General features: G+C 55.1%; 1 protein-coding gene across 1 annotated transcript in view; it reads left to right on the forward strand.

Moving 5' to 3' along the window:
* Patj (PATJ crumbs cell polarity complex component) overlaps window positions 1-23,160 on the forward strand; it is a 150,568-nt gene that overhangs the window by 41,031 nt on the left and 86,377 nt on the right. Inside the window, exons 21-28 of the mRNA XM_019204676.2 lie at window positions 7,380-7,589; window positions 10,620-10,736; window positions 11,985-12,377; window positions 15,338-15,461; window positions 16,810-16,972; window positions 18,115-18,186; window positions 19,404-19,581; window positions 23,010-23,120. Coding sequence (XP_019060221.1) covers window positions 7,380-7,589; window positions 10,620-10,736; window positions 11,985-12,377; window positions 15,338-15,461; window positions 16,810-16,972; window positions 18,115-18,186; window positions 19,404-19,581; window positions 23,010-23,120 — 1,368 coding nt within the window. The remainder of the gene's footprint in view (window positions 1-7,379; window positions 7,590-10,619; window positions 10,737-11,984; window positions 12,378-15,337; window positions 15,462-16,809; window positions 16,973-18,114; window positions 18,187-19,403; window positions 19,582-23,009; window positions 23,121-23,160) is intronic.

A 23,160-nucleotide genomic window follows, 5' to 3' on the forward strand; every position in this document is an offset into this window, starting at 1 on the left:
GTTTTTTTTTTTTTCTCTTTTCTCTCTCTTTTTTTTTTTTTCTGATACCTAGGGATCAAACTCAGGACCTTGTGCTTGTGAGACAGGCAGTGGAACCACTGAGCTAAATCCTAAGCTAGGACATTAATTTTTGTCAGGAGAGCTGAGATTTTTTTGCCTTTGGGCTGTGTGTGTAGCTCAGGCTGGCCTCGAACGCATGAGTGGCGGGAGGTGTGGGATTTGGGGGCCCGGACCGCTGTCGGTGGCAGAGCTCACCAGTTCTGCAGCCCAGGGCCTCTCTGCTCCCCTTAGCTGAGGAATACGCACATCCAGGATGCAGACTCGCAGGTATCAACATCGTCAAAGCTGAAAAACGAAAAAGAAAACCTTCAAGTTTTCTTCCTTTTGATGAAAATCCTTGAGAAACTTTATGTTCCAGCACAGGGCAGTAATAGAAGGAGCAGTGTTGTGTGGCTTCCTCTGGCTGGTTTGTTGTTGTTGTTTGTTTTTTGAGACAAGGTCTCGCTCTGTGGTTCAGACTGGCCTTGAACTCACTCTGTAGCTCAAGCTGGCCTAAGACTTGCAGTGACCCTCCTGTCTCAGCCTCCTGAGGGCCGGGGTTGCACCACCGGGCCCAGCCTGTCCCTGAGAGGAAGCTGACATCGCTGAGAACCCGGGGTCCTTCTTGCGACCCCAGCAGTGTGGTGAGCTGGGCCGGAGCCGACCCTGGAGGGTGAAGGCCCCATCTTCACGGACTCCCCAGCCGCACGACTGCTCCTGAATCACGACGGGTGTGGGTCCTGACGTGCTGGCGAGGTTGAGAGACAGCTGCCCGGCCTGCTGTGGCCCCGTTCGGTGCCGCTGGGGACCACGAGGCCCCATGCCTCTTCCGGGCCTGGGGAGCTGAGGCTGCGGTCGGCCCAGCCCATCCTGTGCCCAGTGCCTCAGTGGGGACGGTGCTGGCCCAGGCTCTCCGCTTTGTGAGGGCAGCAGACTGGGAGCCCGGGGCCCGGCAGCTCTGTCCCGTGGTCGCAGCAGCGGAGGCAGCAATGCAGGTGCCCCCTGGGCCTCCTTCGGCCGCCACAGCTCTGTGCACCTGTGCTCCTCACTGTTCTACCGTGACGGGAGAAGCCAAGGTTAGATGATGTCACCGGCGTTGCAAGCCTTGTTGCTGTCTGATCATGATTGCTTGGAAAGTCCGGGCCCCAAATTAACTTCAGCTGTTACTGTTTTGAGACAGGGTCTCCCTGTGTTGCCCAAGCTGGCCTGGAACTCACTTTGTAGCCCAGGATGGCTTTGAATTCAGAATTTGCCTGCCTCAGCCTTCCAAAGTGATGAGATTATAGGTGTGTGCCACCGTGCCCAGCTTCAAAATTAATACTGGAAAAGCTTTTAAGGTTGGTGTGGTTTTGCGTGCCTGTAATCTCAGCACTCTGAGAGGCCGACGCAGGAGGAGTATGAGTTTGAGCCCAGCTGTGGCAAGTTAGCAACTTAGCAAGACCCTGTCTCAAAATAAAAGAGGTCTGGAGATCCAGCTCAGTGCAAAGGCCCTGTGTTCAGTCCCCAGCACCACCAAGAAACAGAAAACGTTGTGCAAGTCTGTACTTACTCTACAGCATAATAACTTTCAGGTAATTTAAATTTCCTCCCAAAATGTGTTGAGATATTTCTTATTCATAAATTTATTTGCTACACTTAAAAACTCTGTGGTCGCATGCACCTACCGTGGTCAATGCCCGCACTGTGACCACCGTTAAAAACCCAGTTCGGGATGTAGTTTGTGGTCACCTCCCGAGCCATGCGGCTCTCACTGTCCGCCTGGCGCCACCCTGCATCTCGGCCGGACGGCTCTGTGTCGGTTGTTGGCCCGGGAGTGACAGTGAACTCGTGGGTGCTCGCAGCAGGCCACCTGGAGGTCAGGAGATGACCTGGCACCATCCCAGGCCCCTGCGGCAGGAGCAAGGCGGGAGGCAGCTCCTGGGCCGTGATTCCCCAGGACCCTGCCCAGCACTGCAGTCTGATGACCCAGGCAGATGCCGGGCCGCCCCGGCCCTCCGTCTCCCTTGCGCTCGCTCCCCACTGCGTCATGGGCCTGACAGGACCCTTAAGCTGGTTTGGTGCCTGTCCGGCCCTCGCTGTCTGCTGTTCCCTCCTTTCTCCCGGGGGCAAGTGCTCCATGGTTTGTGGAGCAGAAGCAGCGCCTCGCAGGTGCTCAGGCCCCGGTCTGGACCAGGCCGGCCCGGGCTGTGCTGCAGACCCACGTCAGTTGAGTGCCTTAAAGTGGCAAGGGAGATCTTTCGAGGTTCATCTGCTTTAAAAGCAGGGTGTGCGGCACCATATATATTTTGCCGTTTTCTTTTGTTCTGAGCTTGGCCACTCCCGGAGTTGGCTGTGTCAGCAAGGACTCTGCGTTCCTAGAAGACATCATGTGTCTGCGAGCATCACCGTGTTTTTTCAGGGTCAGTGCGGTGTTTTGATTAACTCCATCTCCTCTACTTCTTTTTTATAGTGGCTTTGTGATTGTTTGGTAGAAATTAGGACAGGTGCGCCTCAGGGTACAGTGCTAGGGTTTCAGCACTGGGGAAGGGAATCGTGACCCCTGCATCCAGCCTCTTCATTTCACCTTTGAGGACACTGAGTCAGAGGAACGAAGACACTTGGGAAATTGTGCAGCCCAGCGGGCGCAGGTTGGGGCTCGGGCTGCTCCCCTAAATTCCAGCCCCCCGGCCCTCCACGGTGAGGTGTCTGCCTTCTTTGTCTCTCCCGTTTTCACCTTTCGTCTTCGAACTCCTGCTTTTGACGCTGCTCGCCTTGGAGGTTCTCATTCACGCACGCTGTGCGCAGAGCTTCTGCAGGTCCTGATTTATCTGCAGACAAGTGCACCTGTGCATGTGTGTGCGCGTGTGTGTGACAGTGTGACAACCTCACCTCACCCTGGCCTTCAGCCCAGTGTTCTACCTCCAGAATAAGTCATCAGTCTGTTTCAGAAGTAAGGAAATTTCGTCCCATTTTTCCCATTCTCTCAACTTGCTTGAGATACTATTTTGAAGCTAGCCATCAGTAGAGTCTGATTTTAACTTGATACTGCGCAGTTCGAGTACTAGTGGCCCAGAAGCTCGTATCTGGCTGTCCGTTCTTCCAAGGTTTTCGCCCAGTTGACGACTCCGGTGGGACAGTCTCTTGCCAGGCACCACGTAGCTAACGGCCCTCACCGTCCGGATGGCGCGCAGACCCCGTACGTCACTCACCATGGGACGCTCCCTCACACTCGGAAGGGTTTGTGGGATGAGTGTAAAGCCGAATCGTGGCAGCGTGTGCGGCAGCGGCCCGCGCTCCTGGCTGGTGCCCTCCTCTCCTTCCCTCTGAGGCTCTCACTCCGTGTCACACCTGGTTCCCCTGTGCCAGGCGGGGCTGTCACGTGGCCTGGAGCAGGTGTCTCGGTGCTGCGCGTGGAGGTCACTCGTGTACAAGCTGAGCCGCTTGCGTTGGCCAATCCCCTCTTGTGGCCCGGCCAGCCTCATATTTTAGGGACTGAGCTGACAGTGTCGGGGCCATCCCAGGTAAAAGCACCGCTGCACACATTTTTGTCTGAGATAAACTGGGGCCCATCGCCTGGCAACCGAATTCCTGTCCTGTCGGTGGCTTACATTCGGGTGTTAGTTGCAGAACAGACATTTTTAGAAAAGAAATCTAAAGGTTATCCTGCATGTGATTGTGGATAAATCTTTGTTATGCCTCCGTTTTTTTTCCCCACTGGAGCAGAAGTGCAAGCCTACCTGTCCGTCTATCTCTCGGAGGAGGAGGAGGAGGGGCTGGGGTCTCCAGGCAGCGGCTGCGCGCTGGAGGAGGCTGGGACAGACGTGGGTGCAGGGAGTGGCGGGCACGGCAGCACGGCCCTTGGCCTAGTTGTTCTGTGCCCACAGGACCAGGAGAGGCTCACAGGGTGGCAGAGGGACAGAACCACAAGCCTGAAGGACTTCTCTCCTTGGGGAAGTCCTGCGTGGCGCCGATGTTGCAATTCTATGCAGAGCAAGTCACGGTCACAGTTTTGTTTCTGAAGATGATTCCATTGTCTGGAGAGTGGACCGATGGGGCGAGAGCTGAGGGAATCGATCTCCTGCAGGCTCTTCACTAAGCTGCCACGGGCGCCGGGGCCCATCCTGAGTGGAGGGACGGGAGTCTGGCCACGGGGCATCCGCACTCTGAAAAGCCCGTGTCTGCTTCCGGTCTCCAGGACAGAGTCCCCGTGTCCACTTCTGCAGGGCTCGGGCAGAGGCCAAGGTGCGCCTCGCTGCCCTCTTGTGTCTGAATCAGATGGCGACGACTTTCTGAGAGCTATAAGGATCCGGTCAAAGTGAGCATCAGCACCCCCGCAGGTGCCTGCTGCTGCTCAGTGCTATGACTCAAGGTTGAAAGAAAGACTCAAAGACAGAATTTAGGAGACAGAGAAACGGGGAGCCAGGACTGTCAGCGCTGAGCAATCAGCCAAGACCCCGGCCATCCAAGCTGCTGCTACTCATTGTTGCCATCAGATTGGGGTAAAGGGACCACCTGAGGGCGCGTGCAGTTGCCATGGACACGTTACTGCTAGGCAAGGCTTGTAGAGGAAGAACAGCATTCTTGAGTTAGGAACAGAACTGACAGACATAGGGTGTAGTTAGCAAACGGCCTTGTCCTTCTAGTTAAGAAGGTTTTAACTGTGGGAGGGGGATTGGGTGCGAGTCCCCCCACCCTCAGCTGCTGCGTTCTCTTTCTCAGCCTGAGCTTCGCAGGCCGTCTCCCTGGTCTCTAACTGCGCCACGCGGTGGGTGCTTCTGTGAGCACGCGGGCTTCGGTCGGACTCAGGTAGAGCACACCAGCTGGGCCGGGGATCTGGATCAGTGGATCCGCCACCTGCCTCACAAGCGCAATGTCCCAAGTTCGATCCCCGGTACCAAAAAAAAAATTAAAACCAAAGCACACCGGCTGAAGGGTTAACACTTCCAGCCTGCGCCACTCACAGCCTGCTCTGGGCAGGATCAGTGGGCGGTGCCTACCAGACCCCTGACAGCCTGTCTAATAATGCCAGGCTTTTGCACCAGGAGAAAACAACCCCAGAAGAGACTGCCTGGGTTCTGAGGTTGGTCTCTAGCGCCCTCTGTCGGCTACTTCATCTAGTTAGTCTGAAGCTGCAGGAGGTTCTGAGCCCTGTTCTTGTAACATTCCTTACCAAAAGCAAAACATGAGAGATCTTACTTTTTAAATTGTATTTATTCATTTATTTTGGGTTTTTTTTTTGAGACAGGGTCTTGCCATGCAGTTCAGGCTGGTCTGAAACTCATGGTGACCCTCCTGCCTCAGCCTCCCAAGTGCTGGAACAACAGGCATGTGCCACAGCACCCAAAGCTGCTCTCTGCCCAAAGCAGAGTTCTCTTTCCATTACTTCCTGAGCACCCTGCTAGTCATGGTGTTACCGTCTTTCTGGTGACCACCCAGCGGGATGGGCTGGGAGGACCTATCCATTCACGTGTGGGTTTAAGTGGTGCTCTCCGATGAGGAGCCCTGTGAAGCCTTGTTGCTCAAGGCCAGCATGTTGCCGTCACCGACTTCCTCTGTGACCTGCTGTGGCCGCCCTGAGTCCTGAAACCCGGCCGCATCCGCCTCTCTCCAGGCTTCCTGGGGGAGCTCAGCTGCCACCTCCCTTCCCCAGGGAAGAACCTGTGCCGGCCACGCCCTGAGGAGGTCATGAGTGGTCCGCATATTTCCAGTGTCCGCTTAGGGCCAGGCGGCCTCACCTGTCAGGGCGGGTGAGTCTGACCCGGTGGCCGCTGATGGAGCAGACTGCTCCCCTGTGGTGCCCCTGTGTGGAAGACGGGCGTGGCTGCAGCGTTGTCCTGTGCCTCCTTCATGGGTCCCTGGGTGTTTCTGCTTCTGACTCTTCATGAACACGCGGATGAGTATTAGTGTGTTTGTGAACATCACGAGGGTCTCCTGATGTAGAGTGGAAAGGCAGGGGCGGGAACGGGGTTTCAGGGGTGAGCTGTGCAGGCGCAGAGGCTTCGAGCACGGTGGACTCCTCCCGCTCCCGCAGTGCTTGGGGTGAGCCCTGGTGTGCGACACGCAGAGGTCGGGCACTTCAGAGAGCCTCCAGCTGCTTCCCCAGGGCCCAGGCCCTGCAGACCTCACTCCGAGCTCTGCGGGGCCTGAGGGTCCTTGCTCACGGAGCCAGCTTAGCTGCTGTGTCCCAGCCTTACTGTCGCGATGTGGACTCCACAGCCCTAGCGTTGGCTTCCTGAGACTCGGCTCCCCCAGCTGTGACTCTCAGCACAGACCTGTCTGTCCTGGACCGGTCAGTGGTAGCTCAGTGGTGACCGTCAGGCCTGGCCGAGTGAACATCGGAGACGTGGAGTTTTGAAACTGCTTTTTGTTGTTAGGGGTGGTGGTGCAGCTAGGGATTGAACCCTGGGCCTCCTGCATGTCCAGCAGGCAGACACTGCACTGGGTGTCATTAACCAAATGTAGACCGCTTTTTTTTTTTGGTACCTGGGATCGAATTTGGGTCATTGCACTTGCGAGGCAGGCGGCAGAACCACTGAGCTACATCCCTGGCCCTGTCATCGTTATTTTTAATGAAAAGCATATAAGATCCTCCCAGTGTATGAAAGAGATCTGCACGCTGGTTTTGTTGATAAATTGTTCTCTGTCCATTGGAATAGCTCTGCACTAGACACCTGCACCGCGTTACCATTTTGGGTATGTTATTTTAAAACATGCTCTGAGTGTGTGCATGCATGTGCGTGTGTCCGTGTGTGTGTGTTACCAGGGGTCACACACAGGGGAGTTCCTTACCCGAGTTACGTTTCCAGGCCTAAGTGTGCTTTTTCGATGCTGTCGCGGATTTGCTGGCTTCCATGTCTTTTGAGCGTTCAGCCATTTCCTCGGGGATCCACATCCCTGCCGGTCAGTCCAGAGCCCATTTCTCTTAGAGCAGCGATGGCGAACCTTTCAGAGACGAGTGCCCAAACTGCAACCCCAAGCTCACTTCTGTGTCGAAAGGTGCCAGCGCTGCCGTTAAACCTGACTGTCTCGTGCTGGAGCTCTGTGTGTCCACTGTGGCAGGCGTGCCATTGGTTCGCCACCACTGCCTTAGAGCCACGGCAGCCTTGTCCTGGCCTACAGCATGTCAGGCCAGGTGCTCCACACTTCTCCCTGTTGCCCCAGGTCTGCCTGGCCCTGTGGTGTCAGCAGTGACTGGTCTGTGTTGAGCTCGCAGCTGGTGCTATGTGAAGCACAGAGTTCGGACTCGCCCGGCATCTTCCCAAGTGTGACACCAGGGTGCTGCACGCGTGGGTGCACAGTCACGCCAGGCTCACTGCGCACGCGCCCTGGGGCACTAACTCGTCTCCCTCACTTGCTTCCAGGACCCCCTGGACCCCACAAGGTCCGTGATCGTGATCCGCTCCCTGGTATCGGACGGCGTCGCGGAGCAGAGCGGGGCGCTATTACCCGGGGACCGCCTGGTCTCCGTCAATGAGTACAGCCTGGACGGTGCCACCCTCGCCGACGCTGTGGAGGTGCTGAAGGCCGTGCCCCCGGGCACCGTGCGCCTGGGCATCTGTAAGCCGCTGGTGGTGAGTGTCTGGCAGTGATGGCCGTGCGGTGGTGAAGGGCCAGGGCTTCGGGACAGGTGTGTGTGGCTTGGGCACTTGACTCACACATCAGGAAGGGAACGTCTACCTTAGGGCTCCGGGAGTAAAGGCTGCGGTCAGCGCAGTTGCGTAGTGTTTGCAGAGCCCCTGGCTGACCCTGTCCACACCCGGCCACCCTAGCATCCAGAGCCCCGATGCTCAGGCCATCCTGGGGTTGTCCTGGCCTCCGTACTGGGCCAACTCACTGTTTGTGGCTGGAGGGTCAGGTCCAGCTGCGGGGCTGCTGGGGTCCTGCACAAGCAGACGCCTGATAAGAGTTTGCTTCTGCCTTTGAAAAACTCGTGATGGCTTGTGTGCTCGTCCACGGCGCACGTGTCACCGGAGGCTGCCCCGCAGGGCCACGCAGCATCCTCCTGTGTTCCCGTCCCACGTGCTGCCCTGTGCAGCTCCAGTGCAGCGCATCTGAAGCAGATGCCTGTCAGGACAGGCTTTTGGGAGGCCTGGAGCGTGTCTGGGATTTCACACCTCAAGGCCCAGCCTAACAGTGGCGTGGAGGTGGTGTGGTCCCAGGTGCTGCTGAGTCCCTCCACGGACCCCTTCGCGATCTCCGTGTAGAACTGCACACTTGGAGAAACAGTGCTCGGGAGGCGCATCATCAACTGCTGAGGGCCAGTGATTTTCTTTGGTTCCTTGGTAAGACTGAGCACCGTTAGAAGATGCCAAGGTCTCTCCGCTTTCGGACTCTTCTGTGAAGTGTGTTAACACGCCAGAGAGTGACAGGCTCAGTGCCCAGGTCTGTTCACATATAACACCGATGTGTGACCCACAGTGGCTTTTCTTAAATTTTATCTTTAAGGTCCGTGCTGGCGGGGCAGCGACCACACCCCTCGTGGGGAGTCCGTGCAGGGCCTGACACGTCTTCCTGTCTTCCTCCTCCTCATATCCCCTCTCCTCCGTCTCTCGGTCCCTTTCCCATCTGCAGAAGACCTCTCTACCTTTCGCCTGCTGTCTTTCCTTTTGCTCTTTATTTGCACGCTGGATTTTCATGTACTGTGTGTGCCGCCCAAGATAGCACTGTGGGATTCCCACGTGAGAGACACCGTGCCTTGCTGAAGCTGTGCCAGCCCCACCCTGCCCCTGTCGGGAACCTCACACGGCCTTCACACTGTGCTGTTTCACCTGTGGGGCTGAGGCTTGAACACAGGGCCTCAGGGTGCTGCATTGTACCCACTGCTGAGCGACCCTGACCCCGTGTGGCTGTTCTGTCCTCATGTGGCACAGGGGCCGCCTTTCCATCTCTCCTGTCAGACACTTCGGCTGTCACGCTGGGACCGAACAAGTCACCGGACCAAGACCTGGGCTTCCTGTCCTGTCCCTGAGTACACAGCCAGCAGGCGTGGGGGCTCGTGTGCTATTTGGTACCTTCAGGGTGGGAACCCTCCTGCCTCTGCAGACCCCGCCTTCTTGGTGTGCCCGGTGGCCCTGTCCAGACTTGTGCTGCTGGGCGCCTGCAGGGTCAGTGGGCTCCGTGGGACAACCTCAGCCTCAGTGTGGCCCGGGGCCTCAGCAGCGCGGCCGTCCCCTTTCGGCAGTTCCGGGAAGTCCAAGGCACGGCACAGAACCGGAACGGGACTTAGCGCGTCAGGGCCTGGGTTCCTGAGCCATTTCTGTGGAGACCTCGGACCCGGAGCATCCAGACCTTGGCTCAGGAGTGTGGGGACTGAAGGACTGGGCAGGGCCTTGGGGAGACGCCCGGGGCTGGGGAGGCTGGAGGGCCCTGGGTGGAATGGGGGTCGGGCTCTGCCTTCCCTCTTCCTCGCTTCCCTCTCCCTCACCCTCCTCCTCTGTCTCTCCCACACCTTTCTTCCTCTCCCCTTCATTCTGTCTTTCTTTTCCTCTTTCTCCTTCCTTCTCCTCTTTTTCTCTCTTCCTCTTTCTTTCTTTCTTTCACAGTGATCCAAGGAAGCAGGACGGGTCCTCTCCGAGGTCGGTCCCTGGCCCTTTGGGTGACCCCACTGGTGGCCGCACACCTCTCGCCAGCGCTTAGAGCCACTGTAGCGCAGCAGCGGGAGGGGAAGGCGTGGAGGCGGGCAGTGCTCACAGGCCCCGTGTGAGAGGCGTGCAGGGTCCTGGTGGGCGAGGGGTGGACGCAGAGCCTGCGAGTGTCCAGCCGTGATCAGAATGAGCTGCTGCTAGTGAGGTGCAGCACGTACACCTGTAGAACACCTATTTCCTGCATCCCAGGTAGAAGGGATGAAGGAACTAACTGAAAATGTCATCAAGGTCTTGGGGCCAGGGTCAGAACAGATGGCTGAATTGCGGTGACAACGGTGGTTTTGCTTGGTGCTGTGGCTCACAGGGCCCTATGTTCTCGGGCTGGGTTCTAAGCCCCCAGCACCCACGCTACCCATGCAGGATGAAGCCAGAGAAGGTGCTCATAGGGACACCGGTCCAGAGCTGACAGTGTGCTCAGCTTCTGAACACAGAACCAGCTGGTCACCAGGTGCTGGACATATTACTGTGCCCTAAACCAGGCATGGTGGTGCGTGCCTGTGAGGCTGAGGCAGAAGGATCACCACAGGGTGGAGGACAGTTGATAGGCCCAACCGCCCTATGTAGTGAGACCCGGTCTCAGAAAAACAGAAAAGGGAAATTCTGCTTTTCAGATTCCCCTCCTGGAGAACCCAGAATCCTTTTTATCTTGTTACTTCCAATAAAATCTCTCCTGGCTTCTAAAAACAACATGAACAAAACAAAAAATCAGTGGCCCCCTTTCCTCACCAGTGCGTGCTGCTGCTGAGAACACGGCTTCTCGGGGTGCACCGCCACCCCGAGTGCTGAGGGGGCCAGGGCCAGGGCTGCGCACTGAGCTGGGGCCACGGTCCCTCTGCCCAGAGGTCTGCTCTGGCGAGGGGTTTCCATAAATTTGGCTGTGTACTTGCACAAGATGAGAATCCAGAGCGCTTGAAACACGCGGATCTCCTGCATCATGAAAATGGTTTATATTTTCAGGAAGATGAGAAAGAAGAAATGTGTTGCGATCTGCAGTCGAGCAATGGTGTGGACGAGGCTGGACTCTCGGGAGCAGCTGGAGATTCCGCGCTGCCGCCCGTGCTCGAAGCGCCCAAGGTATTTCGTGACTATTGTGCCTGTGAGCTAAAGTTCCTGTGAAGAGGACCGGAGCGTGCTGCCCTCCCTGGCCGGGCAGATGCAGACTCAGTGACCCGCTCACAGCTTTTACTGGTTTCTTGAGTGGAAGCCTTTGCTGTGTCGCTTTCCGTCTCCCACAGGCTGCTGTGAGGCATTTTCAGAGGTGCCCTCCGAAGCTGTGGCTCACACAGCCCTCGAACTTTGAGTAGCCAAATAGATCGCTGAAAACAGACCGCATTTAAAGTGCTGTTGGAAAAAAAAAAAATTGGGGCCGGGGATTGAGCTCAGTGGTGCCGCCGCCTGCCTCGCAAATGCAAGGACCTGAGTTCGATCCCCGGTACCAAAATACTACAACCTGGTTATTTCTTTTTTTTAAAAAATGCAGTCAGAGGACATAGGCAAACATATCACATGGGTATAAAGTTTAACAAAAAATTCTAAACTTAAAAGGTAATGGACATTCCAGGGATTCCTGAAAGCGTGTGGCACCGCCAGAAACACCAGCGATCACCATCGAGTGACACAAAGCCATCCCTGACCACAAAGGACAAAAAGCACAGTTCACTTAAGAGTAAAAAAGATAAAGCTCCAAAATGCACTTTCTATGACGACAGCACAAAGCACAGCTGACTCCGTAACTCTTCTTTAGAAAGGACTGAATGTGGAATTCCGTGGTGCAGCTCCGTTTTCCACAGCACTTTTTTATTTTTTTTTGGTACCGGTTTGAGCCATTCTGATCAGTGAATACAGATCAGTTAAAAGTTACCATATTCATTCCTTTTTGTCCTGTTGTCATCATAGGTGAAAACATGTATTTCCATTACATACGTAAAAGAATCCCACTCGGAATAGTTGAGACATGCTGTCCCGCCCTTTAGCTTATAGAACGTGTTTTTGCACACTAAAGTAACTGTAATTCCACTCAGGTTACTTGAGGTGACAACATGACCTTCCCTGCCTCTGCTTCCTGAAGTGCTAGGATGGGCCAAATCTGCTTATTTTGTGGCTTTTTGTATCATGTGACCGGCCAACCGCCTAGCGGAGCGCTTTCCACAGTTCCTGGGCAGCAGCCGGCTCCCCTTGCCGGGGGCAGATTCCCCTCCTCCCAGGCCCTCTCTGGACTGTGGGCTGTGTGGGAAAAGTGGCCTCCAGTGCACTCCAGTTTCTGGCCGAGATGTGGAAAGCGCTGTCAGGCTTTCTTAACTTGGCGACACTTTTCCCCTGCAGGGATTTCAAGATGAACCGTATTTTAAAGAAGAACTTGTGGACGAACTGTTTCTAGATTTAGGGCAGACGTTCCGGTCCCAGCAAAAAGAGATTGACACCAGCCCCGAGGCCTGGGAGATGCAGGAGTTTCTGAGCCCCGTGCTGCAGGATGCCGGCGAGGAGCAGGAGATGCTGGTAGACGAGGAATACGGGGAGTACGAGCTGTACCCCAACTGCCTTCAGGCCCTGAGGCTGTGCCCTGCCTCGCCTGCCCAGGAGGCCCTGCCGGTGCTGGTCGGCCAGGAGCTGCGCTTGGGTGCGCACCAGTTGCCTGACGACTGCTCCCATGGTGATGAGTCCCCGGAGGTGAGGCCGCTGCGGAGCCTGTGCTCCCCCGAGATGCAGCCATACATGGTAAGGAGCCACACGGTGTCCATGTCTTCCCCTTGCTCTCCCTGCCTAACCGGCTGCCAACTTTCAAAAACAAAATTAAAGCACAATTTAGTAGTCTGCTCACAGTCAGTCCTTGTTCCCAAGGTTCCCGCAGAGTGTGAACAGTCAGTGGGAGTCTTTGTTACCCAGCGACTCCTGGGGTCAGGGAGCTGCGTCTGCCTGGCTGGTGTCAGGGTCTTCGCTTTGCTTTCTCAGGGTTGCTCTTCCCAATTCTTCATCACAAGGCTGAGTTCTTCCAGCATTGCCAGGTTCCCCTTAGACGCCCTCTGAGGAGCACAGCGGCGTATTGTTAGGGTGAACTGAGGCATGAGCAGAGCAGCCAAATGTGAAGCAACAGCGAGGTTTTATTTCCAGCCTGGGTGCAGGCGAGTCAAGGGCAACAGAGCCGTTGACACTGCGGGCTTCAGCGATGGGAGATTGTGTCGGGGAGTTTGGGTAGGGATGGGGCGCCCAAGGCGTGGAGACTGAGTTCTGGGGCGGACGAAGTCGGGTAGTCTTCAGGGGCGTCTGGACCCACAGGTGTTGCTGCCTGGGGCAGGCTGCTTATCTCAAACCCAGGCCTTGGCTTCCTGGCACGGATTTCACATAGAATGCATTTGTCAGGGGAAATTGAGGCAAACTAATGAAAAAATCGCAGTTACATCTTGGCCATTGGTATTCTGTGTTCCGTACGATATGAAAACAGTGAATGCTGGGAACCATCTTCCATTTGAGATGCCAGCTGTTCACAACCTGGCAGGAGAGCATTGTGTTTTGTTCCTCCGTATGATTCTATTACTACTTAGAAACATGAGTTATGAAAATGTTTCCTTGGCAAGATGTAGAAACTGCAACCTTTACAAAATGTACGCACTCGTAATTGTTACAATATATAACCTGTGTATACCTTGGACCTTCTGTTCCAGAACCAGACCCTGTAAAAGTAGAAGAAACGCGAGCTCTAACTTTAGTCATACATTGTGATGCTCGAGATGTCGGCCACACTGTGGCAGTAAAACATGTTTCTAGTACATAGGGCCGAGGGAATTCAACTGTCGAGGTCTAGAGATTCCTTTATTATCACAAACTGGAAGTTGAGGCACCTTGGCTAGCCCAGGCACGGGTGGTTCCCTTCCCACACCTTCTCAGGGTGGAACCCCTTGGGCAGCCCTGTCTGTGGAGCTTGGCCCTAAAAGGTGATTTCTAAGATACTTCTCAGCTCTGAAGTGCAGATTCTATCATTATATGTTTGCAAAACAATGTTTTCCCAGCCCGAGTCCCAGAGTTGCTAGGGTAAAGCTGACTGCGGTGCTTCACCTAAGCAGACCTAATTCAGCATGTGTCAGGTTGGAGCATTAGTTAGGACCAGCAAGCGTGACTAGGCGTGGTGGCGCAGGCCTGTAATCCCAGCACTCGGGAGGCTGAGGCAGGAGGATCACTGTGAGTTCGAGACCAGCCTGGGCTACACATTGAGTTCCAGATCAGACTCATCTACATAGTGAGACCCTGTCTCAAAAAACCAGCAAGTGTGAAGTTCCCCTCGGAGGTACAGGAAAGGCATAGTCAGTCCTGGAAGAGGTTCTTTACTTTGGAAGAACCACGCCACGAAGGTGGGAAACAGCTTGCAGCTTCTCCAGTCCTCACACTCGGGAGTGAGGCAGGAGGATCACTGTGAGTTCGAGACCAGCCTGGGCTACACATTGAGTTCCAGATCAGACTCATCTACATAGTGAGACCCTGTCTCAAAAAACCAGCAAGTGTGAAGTTCCCCTCGGAGGTACAGGAAAGGCATAGTCAGTCCTGGAAGAGGTTCTTTACTTTGGAAGAACCACGCCACGAAGGTGGGAAACAGCTTGCAGCTTCTCCAGTCCTCAGAGTAAGAGAGCGCTAGTCACTGCCCACCTCTGCTCGAGGTGCAAAGGCCTGGCCCCTAGGGCTTCAGTAAAGTATTCTCTGCAACGAGTATAAGATTTAGTACATGCTTGATAATTTTTTAAAAAGTCATGACAGACATTTAATGCTCTTAGACTGTGTGGACAGCTGTCTGACAAATACCACGAGGAAAACCTACTCCTCATGGTCCCGGAGCCCAGAGTGCAGTGCAGGAGTGGGTGGGCCTGGCCGCCTTCGCTCATGGGTGCCCTGGGGCTTCGTCCTGCACTCATAGCCCTTTCCCGCTGGGCAGCAGGAGGCCGCGTGCACATCGGTCACCAGCATGTGCCGGGGGCCTTGGCGAGCAGCTGGCATGCAGGCACAGGGACAGCCGCTGAGCGTGACTAACTCTGAAGAGGGCCCCCAGGCTCCCTGTCCTTGAACATAAGGCCCAGCCTCCCCTTGGAGGGACAGAGAGTCCGCCCCCGCCCGGGAACCCCATCCTGGCTCTGAAGAGCCAGCACCAAGGTCCTGGGGAGCCCCTCGCACTGCTTTGCCAGGGCCTTGCTGGGGCGGCTCATGGCAGGGGCACAGTGCGGCCGGCAGGCCCAAGGGTGTAGTCTGGGAGGGTGCTGACCTGTCAGCCTCCAGCAAACCAGAACTTCAGGGAATCATAAAGACAGGCGTAAAAGGAGGACAGGAGCACACTCAGTTCCTAGCGTGTCCCTGTGGGCCCAGTCTGGGGAGTTGGGTGTTCACCAGGCAGAGGCTGCAAGAGGGGAAGTGGGGAGCTCTCAGGCTGGGGTGTCCGCATCCCGGGACCTAGGAGGCCGCGTGGGGACTCTCGTCCACTGCCTTGGCCTATGCTTGTTTATATCCACTCACCAGTGTCCAGAACACAGTTCTTCGGACAAACCGCAAGTTTGGGAAGAAAAGGTTTTGTCAGCCCGGCTGTCCCTGACAGGAGCCTTTGTCACCTGTGCTGGGCAGCGAGGTTGACCTGGTGTCCGGGCGGCAGTGCCATGCTGCACGTCGCTTCCAGAGTGCTGACAGCTGTTTCCCTGCTCCAGATGGAAGAGCGTTTTGCCATCGATCCCCTCCCCACCACGCCCTGCGCCGAGGCTGGCAGCCCGCACGGCGGATTCGACAGCCTGGAGCGTCTGGGCTCATCCGCAGCGAGCAGTCTGGATTTAGGTGCGTGGTTTCGTTTCTTTGCCGTCTTTCTGTTCTGCACTGATTTCAGGGACTTTCTGAGGCTCAGTATCTGATTCTGCGGCGCAGCGCCTGAAAGAACAACTCTGGCTCCAGCCTCAGCCTTGCTTTCCAGGTCCTGCTTTCTGCAGGGCCTTTCCATTTCCACTGCCTCCCCTCGCTTTTTATTAGTAGTGTGGATTAAAACTGAGGCTGGTACCTGACACCGACCTGCATCTCCACGGACACCCTGGAAAGTGTGGTGCTGTTAAGTGGTGGTGTCAGCTCGCTTCCTGGGGCTGTTAAATATTCATAGAGCTGCATCTGAAACATTCATGAGATGTTGTGCGGCCATATATTACAGTCCACTTTACTACATTAATGACTTAGTTTCCATCGAAGAATTCTAAAAGTGTACTCCTCGCCTCTCTGCGGTGTCAGCTCTCAGACACCCTTGGAATGTTGGCTTTTCAGAGGGGTTTTGTCCGCTCAGCCCGGAGCCCTGCGTGCAGTGTAGCTTAACGCCGCAGGCGGGAGGCAGGGCCCTTCCTGCCTGGTGGTTCCCTGGCCCTGTCGGTCCCTCCGCATGGCTGGGGCAGGCGGGCAGCACAGACGGAGTGTCTTCGCTCCTGGGGTGCAGGCCATTGTGGGACCATGCGTGCAGAGTGATGGCTCAGGCTGGGGTGCCGGGGGAGGCTGTGCCTGAGATCGCAGTCCCCGAGCTCCCTGTGCCTCCCTGCCTCTGTGTGGGCCTGGGTGACTCTGCCCCCTTCCAAGTTCGCCACTGTGGGACAACTGGGACTTTCCTCCCTCAGATTCTCCAGATTCGGTGCTTTTCAAATTCACCACGTTTCTCTGGTTTTCTCTGACTGTTGAGTCCTTGGACGTGGTGTAAGACACGAAGGAGTAAGGGGCCCCGGCTGCTGATTACTGTGGAGCCTTGTGTGGGTGAGGCCTCGCCAGGCCCGGCGGGAGGGCGGCAGGCTCCAGGACGCCCCCATCTGCCCTGACCCAGGCAGTGCCTGACATGGCCTGTCTGCTAGGGCAGCAGCTGCGCTGTGCCCTCGGGGAGGACTGGGGCCAAGGCCCAGGCTCCTGGAGCAGGCGCCTGGCGGTGCTGTCGGAAAGTTGTCAGAAGAGACGCTGTCCGGCTGTCCGGCGGCCCCTCAGGCCCTGCGCACTCCTACGTGTGTCCCCTGAGCAGCCCTCCGCCCTCCCTCACACGTCCACCGTCACACTGTCCCTTGCTTACTTGTCTGTGTTCTCCGCAGAGGGTGCCCTCCCTTGGCGGCGCCGTTGCTGTCTGCTGCGTGACTGAGGGTCTGTTGTCTTACACCCGGTTTGTCTCCAGGCATGATGCTTGCAGAGGATGCCTCAGGCCCCGGCATGCTCGTGGACCTCCCCACCAGGGCTCGGAGGAGAGAGCGAGACCCGCCTCTGTACCAGCTCCCCAGGCCCCGCGGGGCCGTGAAGCACCCTGGAGCATCGTCCACTAGACCCGCCACGGACACATGGTAGGCTGCTGTTGCTCCTACCTTCACACCCTGGAATAGAATTTGCATTTTGTTTCTCTGCTTCTAGGAAATGTCTGATTTTGGTAGAGCCTTTGGAAAACACAGAAAAATGTTATCTCCAAGCCCACAATCTTATGTAATTACTGCGAGCACCTCACAAGGTGCTGGAAGCTGGGCAGCACTGTGCTGATGGTGGACTCAGTGGGTAGTGTCCGCCAGGAGGGCGGGAGGCCACTTCCCAGTCGTGTAAAGGATGGGGCAGGTGCATAGGAGAGCACCTGGGGAGGGGACAGTGACAGAAATGCCAGGTCACTGAGGGTGGAGACTGGGCGGGCCGGGGGCATCACCCTCAGGTGGACTGGCCCAGCGGAGCGGCTGAGGGGTCTCACCAGCTCGTCTGGGGCGTGGAGGGTGGAAGTGGCCCCAGGACCACAGAGCCCTGCACTCCGGCTGAGGTCCTGGTGTGGGCTCTGCAGAGGTCGAGGCGCTGAGACTGCAGCCTCCGAGGGCAGTGCCCGACGCGGCCCTGGGAGGTGCGCGGCTGTGTCCTCCCAGAGGAACGGGGGCAGATGCATGCTGGGAAAGGCCGCGGGGAGGCAAGTCCCCGGGAGAGCACGGGTCCTGCTGTGGCCGGGCAGGGCCAGTTCCCCATGTGCAGAGCTAGGTGCACACACCCCTTGACTGGAGTCTGACGCTGGCACGGCTGCGTGCGTATGTGGGGTCCTTGCAGAGCCCGGCGAATTGTGCCTGCTTGCGGGAGACGAGAGGAAGGGTGGCAGCCTGGCCTTGCAGGCAGAGCAGGGAGGGGACGGTGTGCTAGCCAGGCTCCTCTGCTGCCAGGCAGGACTGCTCTCCTAGCTGCCAGCCAATGCCAGGCTTCACGGGAACACTTCACCCACTGCCAGAGGAGCTAAGGCGAAATTGTACAAATCAAACACTGACTTAGAAAAATAACTCCTGGATTAAACACCGGGGTCTGTGCCATTGTGTGACTGTCTGCTGGGTGGGGATTTGTCGTGTTGAATGTTAAAGCGAACTGTATTTGCTTTGCGTATTTATTCATGCACACATTATAGCATTCCCAGCCGGCTGAGAACAAGAGCGTCTCCTAAACTGTGCGCCTCCTTCCTCTCTCCCCTCAGGGAGTTGCCTGAGAGAGAAGAAGGCGAAGGAGAAGAAACGCCGAACTTCAGCCACTGGGGCCCCCCGAGAATGTATGTGGGCGATGGCGCTGGCCTTCGAGGGAGCAGGCCGGTCTTCTCCTTCATCTGACAGCATTTTTCCTTCACACTCTACTTTTTACCGCTTTCTCAAGTCTTTCTTTTTGTCAGCACACGCTGGCAGCACGATTCCGTACCTCACGGGGCACCTTCGCTCTCAGCCTCCACATTCGCGGATCTGGCTCCCGTCTCCCGCCGTCTGTTTTATTTTGCTATTCTCTCATACTTCGGGAAGCACGCACGCCTGAGCCTTGGGTGGTGCGTTTCACGGCGCGTTCGCGCTTCTCCATGCACTAATGGCTGCAGAGTCGCTGCTTCCCCTGCGTGCTGGTGGCCTCCATGTCCTCATTCTGTCTCACCCAGTGATGGGGCCAGAGGACAGGACAGTGACAGCCATGTCAGCGCAGGCCCCAGCGAGGCTGGCCGGGCCTCTGCCTCCTGGCCCCCTGGCCCCGAGGACACCTCAGCCCACACAGCCTGCACTGTGCCCTGGGCTCCCTGGGGCAGAGTCCTCGCCAGCGCCCACTGCAGCTGCCTCATTAACCCGCACACCCGCCCTGCCGCCTGTTCTGGTCTCTGTGCCGATTTCTCAGTTCTGCTTTAAAGCTCTGAGGACCTGTTTTCTGGTCGCTTCTTCATTTGAGCTGATTACTGGCCAGGTCTCTTTGGTTTAAGCAAATCCCATAAAGTATGAAAATCTCACACATACTTTCTGTTATAAAATGACAGGGAGAAAATGCCACCTTCCAGCCATGGCACAGAGGGCACCAGAGTCTCAGGCTGGGCGCTCACAGTGGCAGATATATTTTATTTTAAAGCCTGAGATTTTCACTAAAATAATACATGTGGCTTTCTTATTTTTTTCCAACCATTTGTTATTTCCTCAACCCTCTCTTTGCCAGTGTTGTGCATATAAATGAGACGGGCTAATCACAGAAAGCAGATTGGGCCACAGACAGGAACTTCAGAGCCGCTGGCCCTTCTCTGAATCCTGGGGTATATTTACCATCTATTCCAGAATTTAAACTTTCATATGTTATCAGTTACTGATCGCACCTTCTCATTTTGGAACCAGTTATAATTTATAGGACATTTATTAAATATATTCAGAAATCGTACTTTTATAAAATGAGTCACAAACAACGGCCCAAATGGATTACCTACAATGGCAGTGCAGACTCTCAAGCAAGTTTCATTTCTGTCTCTTGCAGCGTGGAGATTTTCAGAGAGTCCAGCGTGTCCCTGGGCATCAGCATTGTTGGTGGACAGACCGTGATCAAGCGCTTGAGGAATGGGGAAGAGCTTAAGGGCATATTTATCAAGCAGGTCCTTAAAGACAGCCCAGCAGGAAGGACCACCGCACTCAAAACTGGAGATAAAATCCTCGAGGTAAAGGATGCTTGTGTCTGAAACATTTTTGTACTTTTTTAGTATATGTGCTGCAGAAATGAGCACGAAACGTTTTTGTATTTTTTGCAACAAGGTCATACCCTGTCTTTGAGACAGTGTCCTCCAGGCTGCCTTGAGCTAAGTAGCCCAGCTGACCTCAAACTCATGGCAGTTCTCCTGCCTCCGCCTCCTGAGTGCTGGGGTTGCAGGCGCGCGCCACCTCACCTGTCATGTTTGAGATTTTTAAGACAGTAAAATAATAATTTGGCCAGAAGACCTTTCTTCATGTGTTGGTGTGTGTGCACTTAGGGTGTCCTTTTTCCTTGCCTTAGTTTGTATGCTGCATACACAATTTGTGTCTCCCCAGTGTGGGGAGGAAGCAAGTAAAATGATAAAATTCCACCTCCTGATCATGAAAGACAGTTACAAAGGGCACTGTGTAGATGGGGCAGATGGCGGCGCAGTGCTCCTCCCGCATCCCCGTGAGCTGTCACCTTGTGATCTGGGTCCCAGAAGGCTGCTCCCCTGGAGGGAGTGAGGGCCCCTGAGAAGCGGAGGGCAGCGGGAAGCCGGGGAGCCCTGGTTCCGTGGAGTGGGTTTGTGGGAGCTGGATGGCAAGCGCGTGGTGCTGAGGGAACCCAGGGCTGGCAGACCGCCTTGGTGCCAGGCGCCCCTGCTGACCCTGTACCGTGTTCCCCAGGGCCCGACCTCCTCACTCACACTCTGGGTGGTCAGCGCTCAGTGCCCAGAACTGAGAGGAGGAAGAGGGCTCTGGAGGTCGACTTTCCAGTTTGTCTTCGTTCTGGTGTTGTGGCAAAGCAGAACAGCTCAGTGCTATGGCAAGAGTTACGGCTCGTCGTCACCACTGGGAGACGCGAGAATCTGATGGTCACGCGAAGAGGTGCAGAAAAGCCCTTACTACGCCAGCGGGCTCAGTAGGGTCTGAACTGATGTCTGAGTGATTGACTGGAGAGAGAACCTCATTATATAGGGGTTCAGGGGCAGGCGAGCCTGGTCACTGCAGCGGGAGGGCAGAGTTACAAACTGCTCCCGAGAGGGGTGGGGCTAACAGCATTCTTGAGAGGTCCCGCAGTTCCCACAGCTACAAAACTTGGTACAGTGGGCTGGGGTGCTGCCCGGCAACACAAACTTATATTTCTAGAACAAAACATTTTGAGAAAAAAAAAAGCAAAACAAAACATGAAAGCCAGGCAAGGGCCCGCCTGTCTTCCTGCGTAGTATTCCTCCATCACGGGATAACTACTAGGCCCACCCACCTGCTTAATTTCCAAGTAAAATGGAAATGAGAGTCCCAAGCCAGTAGCGTTGTGAGGACCAAACCCTGAGAACCTCGCAAGCCTGGGTCACAGAGGTCAAGATTTTGTCTCTGAAATTCCTGGACCAGAAATGTTTTGGGCTTTGGGGCTTTCGGGCCTGGGGATGCGGGGACACGGACCTGCGAAAGGAACAATTTCAGAGTCGCGTGTCAGCACTTTGTCCCCACTGCACACAGCGCTTGGAGCACCTGGGCTTTGTACCGACACCGGGTCGGGAACTCTCCTCACTGGCAGCGGCCGCCACTTACCAGGCTGCAGTTTTTGGCTTTTTGGTTCAGGGATGCTTTAAACACACTGGCAATGTGGCAGGGAAGAAAATGAGAGAGCCCCTTCCCACCGGTGTTCCATGATGCTGTGGAAGGGAGAAACAAAGTAGAAGAATGCTGTGTAAAATATTAAATGCTGGGTGAGTGGCTAGGAGGAGACATACAGCAGAAGGAGAGACGGGTCGGTGTGACAAGGTGGTGTGAATGCAGTGATTGCTTCTTTTAAAAACAAAAAACAGCTTATGTCACGTTAAGCCTCCCTGTGACGGTTCCATGGAGATTAAAGGGGCCCCGGTAAGGGAAAAGCTCCACCCAGAGGAAGGAGAGCAAGCCTCAGAATCTGCTTTCACGCAGCATCTTTCGACCCCTAAAAGCCTGCAATAAAAGCCTGTGTGCAGAAGGCAGCAGATGAATCTGACAGTGCAAGGCTTCCAGCTGGGAAAAGGCAAATGGCAGCCAGCGTGGCTCCCGAGTCCACGGGGCCCTTGGGTGACAGCGATGGGACCAGCACTGCAGCACAGCGACACCTGTTGTGGAAATGGAAAGCAGCGGCGAAGGGGTCCTCGTTTGGGGTCCTTTTCCGCCCTGTCTCGCAGTGACCCTGCGTGTCCTCTGTGTGTTTTCACAGGGCTGCTTGCTGGTCTATCTTTTGAAACTTGTTTGTCCTTCAGTTGTTTCTGTTGTCAGTTTACTAAACTGTGCCCTCACACTTACCCAGCGCTAATCTTGCATGTAGCGACAAGATCCCAGGGTTTTCCCTCAGGTTTAAGCACTTAGGTGTTTCAAACTCACAGTTCACTTGAAAGCTTACACTTAGTTGTTTGTGTGCTTTTTTCCCGTGAAAAGTATTGCAAAGCTGTTGTTTTATTTTTAAGTAAAACCTGGTAATCAGTTCTGTCTGTATTTTATAAGATGTGTCTTAAAGCAATAACACAAATGTTTTAGATCCATAAGAGGAGTTTTTTTAATCTAGGAAGTTAGAATTTAATTTCTCACAAATGGACCTTTGTGTGAAGGGATGAGCTTTTGACTTATAATTCTCAAGCTTAGGAAAACCTAACCTTATTATTGTACTGTGACAGAATCCTTCTTTTGTTAACCTCAGTGGTTTCCATTTATCCTTTTGGAAATCTGTCGGGAAAACCCCTCTGTCCCTGCTCTCTGTCCCCTTAAAGCAAGGCAGTGGCCCAGGCCATGACTGTCCCCAACTGCCCCCACCTCAAATTAACTAGGCTTTGTTACACATGGATTTGAAGAAGTGGTTCTGTCAAACACGTTTAGTTCACAGTGGCCTCAGAGATTTATGGACACATTAGCAGGTTTCTTCTCCACGTTTCTGTAATAAGGAGCATTCACTGGTACACACATGTATCAAACGTGGAACACTTACAATGAAAGAGCCTGTTTTATTTGTTCTTGTTTAACACATTATGAGAAATGGCCAGCTTCTCAATTACAGTAACAGTCAATTTGTTTAAGATATTCCCCTCAAGATCCCAAGGGATCCCCTGCCTCACCCCACTCAGCATCATATGTGGTGCTAGTGACAGAGGTGACAGCCTGGGTTTCTGTCATACACGACAACACGTCGTGTCACAATTACCAGTAACGGAGCTTGTGTCATGAACTAACTGCCACTGTGGTGTGGACTTAACCGAGCTGTCTGTCCATTGAGTGTCCCCCGTGGTGCGGCGTCATTTTCCCAGGCAAGCTGCTGCTCCTCAGCCTGCACAGCATCGCGTGGCCCTCTCACGAGCAGATGGTCATTTTGACCTCTGAGTCAGCTGCCCAGGGCCTCCCCAAGTGACGTTCTCCTGTGTTTCAGGTTTCCGGTGTGGACCTGCAGAACGCCACCCACCAAGAGGCTGTGGAGGCCATCAAGAGCGCAGGAAACCCTGTGGTGTTTGTTGTCCAGAGCCTCTCATCCACGCCGAGAGTAAGTTCTTTTTTTCATTTTCAAAAAGTTTAACACTGTC

This window comes from Fukomys damarensis, unplaced genomic scaffold (assembly GCF_012274545.1).
Source record: "Fukomys damarensis isolate Sample0158 unplaced genomic scaffold, DMR_v1.0_HiC HiC_scaffold_33, whole genome shotgun sequence".
NCBI lineage: Eukaryota > Metazoa > Chordata > Mammalia > Rodentia > Bathyergidae > Fukomys > Fukomys damarensis.